The sequence below is a fragment of the Pollachius pollachius genome, assembly GCF_949987615.1.
Source record: "Pollachius pollachius genome assembly, chromosome: 12".
In the NCBI taxonomy this organism is placed as follows: Eukaryota; Metazoa; Chordata; class Actinopteri; order Gadiformes; family Gadidae; genus Pollachius; species Pollachius pollachius.
The window spans coordinates 22,239,572-22,243,072 of record NC_136945.1 but is presented as its reverse complement, the minus strand read 5'-3'; the positions used below and the strand labels follow the sequence as shown (position 1 = coordinate 22,243,072).

General features: G+C 45.0%; 1 protein-coding gene across 1 annotated transcript in view; it reads left to right on the top strand.

Moving 5' to 3' along the window:
- Positions 1-3,163, top strand: part of manf (mesencephalic astrocyte-derived neurotrophic factor) — a 5,360-nt gene extending 2,197 nt beyond the window's left edge. Inside the window, exons 3-4 of the mRNA XM_079747526.1 lie at positions 432-573; positions 2,009-3,163. Coding sequence (XP_079603652.1) covers positions 432-573; positions 2,009-2,193 — 327 coding nt within the window. The 3' untranslated portion in view covers positions 2,194-3,163. The remainder of the gene's footprint in view (positions 1-431; positions 574-2,008) is intronic.
- The last annotated feature ends 338 nt before the right edge of the window (positions 3,164-3,501 follow it).

Here is a 3,501-nt window from a genome sequence, read left to right as displayed (position 1 = left end):
GTAGGTCCTATGACCTATTTATTGGGTTGTATTCCAACTGCAATCACCGTAAGTGGTCCATAGCCATGACCTGAATTGCTGAACCATAGTGTTTGTGTATGCATTTCTAATACATGGTATACATTTATTGATGATAATTGTCTGTTTTCATACCAGGGCATATGTACTTTATAGTTCATCCAATGCTGTCTGGTCCCCACTGAAGCCCAGTACTGCTGTTCATGTTAATATGTAGGAAACCAATTGAATATCGTAATATAGCTGAGGGAACATACACTAAAGCCTTTTTGGTTGGAGGTATGTTTCCTTACACCGAGGTGTCTGTCTTTCTTCCTGAACACTTTGTTCAGACGGGGCATCAATGGTAAACAAGTGGTTGGTCTAACATGCTATGTCTTGTTCTGTCTATCTCTCTCTCCCCCCCCCCCCAGTGCTACTACATAGGGGCGACGAGTGATGCTGCCACTAAGATCGTGAACGAGGTGTCCAAGCCGCTCAGCTACCACGCCCCCGTGGACAAGATCTGTGAGAGGCTGAAGAAGAAGGACATGCAGATCTGTGAACTCAAATACGGTCAGTCCTCCTCCTTCCAGAGCCGTGTGTTTTACACGGTCGCCCCCCCAGAGCAGACACATCGGGCCGCGGCGCCCCCCCACATTGTGCTACATCGCGGGATATTAATTCTAAACTAACATTTTTAACGAGAGATTTACGACGGAGCCACGATGTTACCTCAAGCTCCGCTCCAAACCCTGGCGCGGCATCCTTTGCCACCCAGTGTATTAAACACAGAACGAGACCTCAAACCGAATCTTCCATCTTCGGTTGTGCTTTGGTCCCATCTGCACAATGCTGCTCAACACTGCGCTCTGTGGTACGTCTGGTCTGCGACTGGCCTTAGACTTGTGTAGTCTTTCATTGTAATGCATGTAAGGGGTGATTACAGGATAGGTGGGAGTTGGGGTGTCTGACTGCCAGGCGAAAGCCGCTGGGTTCGAACCCTGAAGTCCACAGTAGGGATGTGCATTTCTGGCAAAAATACTATTCGATATTCGCTGAGAAGTATTCGAAAATCGGTCAATCAAGGACCCCTCACACCTGCACGCAGCTCGTATACACGCACACACTATGACACAGGGGCAGGCATTTAGGATTTGTATGAAATCAATCTGTTTATTTCAACAACTGCGCCATCAACAATCAACATCAAAATGATTTCAACGTGGGCTTATGCAGATAGGCCTACATGCGCCGAAAACAGATCGCTACTTATTTTACTGAACACAGCCTGCATGACGGTGAACTAGACACGTCTTTAGCATATGGAAACTATGGCCAAAAAAATAACTTCACACGATGTGTCTTTTTACAATTTATTTGTTACCAGCATTCGTAGTATTGGTCAGCAGAGAAATAGTCTGCAAAAGACGTTGAAGTCGCTTAGCAACCGAGGACGCTGGGGTTGATAAGTTACCGGACTACATGCGGAGTGATAGGACAGAAAAAAAAAGATCCACTTTCCTTTTCAGAGGTCATTATATGCTTAGCAACGGTGAATTATCAAAAAAGTATTCACCACCGGAAGTTGTGAAGGCCGTGCAAGTGAACAAAGCGTTCAACAGCATTGAGAAGAGCCGTGTAATAAATAACGATAGTCACATTCATTATTCGATTTTCTACTTGACTTCGACGATCGTTGCCCGTCCGTCGCCCTTGAGCAAGCCAGGGCACCTCTTAACGGCTCATGATGAGCTGTTTGCTGGGTCGTAGAATAAGGAGTGTACTATTATAATGGCACATGGACGCACGTTGTTAAGAATGATCTGCTACCTTTTGGTGCCTGAGAGTCATGCGAGTGATTTGAATGTGAGCCATAAAAATGGTTTCAGTGATTTTGAGTCCTCTGCTGGCGACAGAAGCGGTATGCAAGTACAGCCTTCATCTCATCTCATGCTCTGGTCTCGACCGCCCCCGCTGACCTTCCCCTCTCTCCCTCCCCTCGGTGCAGACAAGCAGGTGGACCTGAGCACGGTGGACCTGAAGAAGCTCAAGGTGAAGGACCTGAAGAAGATCCTGGAGGAGTGGGGGGAGTCGTGTAAAGGCTGCGCAGAGAAGTCCGACTTCATCCGTAAAATCACGGAGCTCATGCCCAAGTATGCTCCGACAGCCGCCAAGGCACGGACAGACCTCTGAGGAGGACACGAACCACACACAAAAGCAACAGCTCTGGACTGCATCGGGCCACCACCATTATCTGGAGAGGAGAAACACGTCTAGGCTGGTTCACGGTTGTCTGAAGTAGAGGGCAGCTGTGTAGATAGTGCTGGTGAAAATATTTGCGTTGAAAAGGGTTGACAGCAGCATCTGGGAGGGCGGGGGGGGGATTAGAGAGGAAATCACATCACTTTGAGACGGGTGAGACGGGAGGGTATTAATACTTTGTAGGTTTTTCATATTATTTAGTTGATGCATTTCATGTTTTTGGTGACGTAACTTTATTTGTTAGATGTCCTCTCTGCCTCATCTCGTTTGGGATGTCTCTAGTGTCCAGTGAATGGCTGAAACACCGTGGGTATTGGTAAAGGATATACGCTTTTAGCAGACAAATTGCTCCCATGGTGGAATTTCGATAACACGGTAGAGATTAAATATTATTCATTTTAATTAATTAATCCTTGCCCCTGTATTATTTAGCCTTCCTACATATTCATCAAGGTAAGGGACAACCCCAGACATTGCATTTATTTGGCGGGTGTTTAGTTATATCATTTGATTCGATTGATAAGCCACCGAGCTGATGAATAGGTCAGATATCGAAGCAGATTTATTTATTGGCAGATAAATGCTGATGCAATCCTGCACACCTTGATCAAGATTATGTGGTTATGTATTAAAAAGACGTATGTTTCCTTCACTCATTAGAGATCTCATTATTTGAACGACCCCTATCCTTGGCTCCGGAAGGGATACAACCTGCTGTGTTTTATAGTTTGGTGTAAACGAATGGTGTGTACTTTAAGGTAAGCTATGTGAGTGGCTTGAAGAGACTGGATATGTAAGGTACAATAGGTCCCTGTTCCCTCACGTTGACCTTCATTTAAGCCTTGGTTGTTTATTACAACTGTGCTACTCTACTTTTTCATTAAAATATGGAAAAACACTGTCTCTGTGTTATTGGTCTTTTCTTAATGCAGCACATTTAGTTTAGTATCAGTCGTTCACTTTGGTGTGGCCATGGGGTTTGACTTCCAGCAGAAATGTTTAAACCCCACGTGGCTGCAATTTAGGCCTCTTTCCTAGCCACTACATACCCCTGCCTACTCCATAGAGGTCTGTGTATATGCTGTATCTCACAGAAGGGAGTACACCCCTCACATTTTTGTAAATATTTTATTAAATCTATTCATTGGACAACACTGAAGAAATTACACTTTGATACTATGTAAAGTAGTCAGTGTATAACTTGCGTCACAGTGTAAATGTACTGTCCCCTCGAAATAA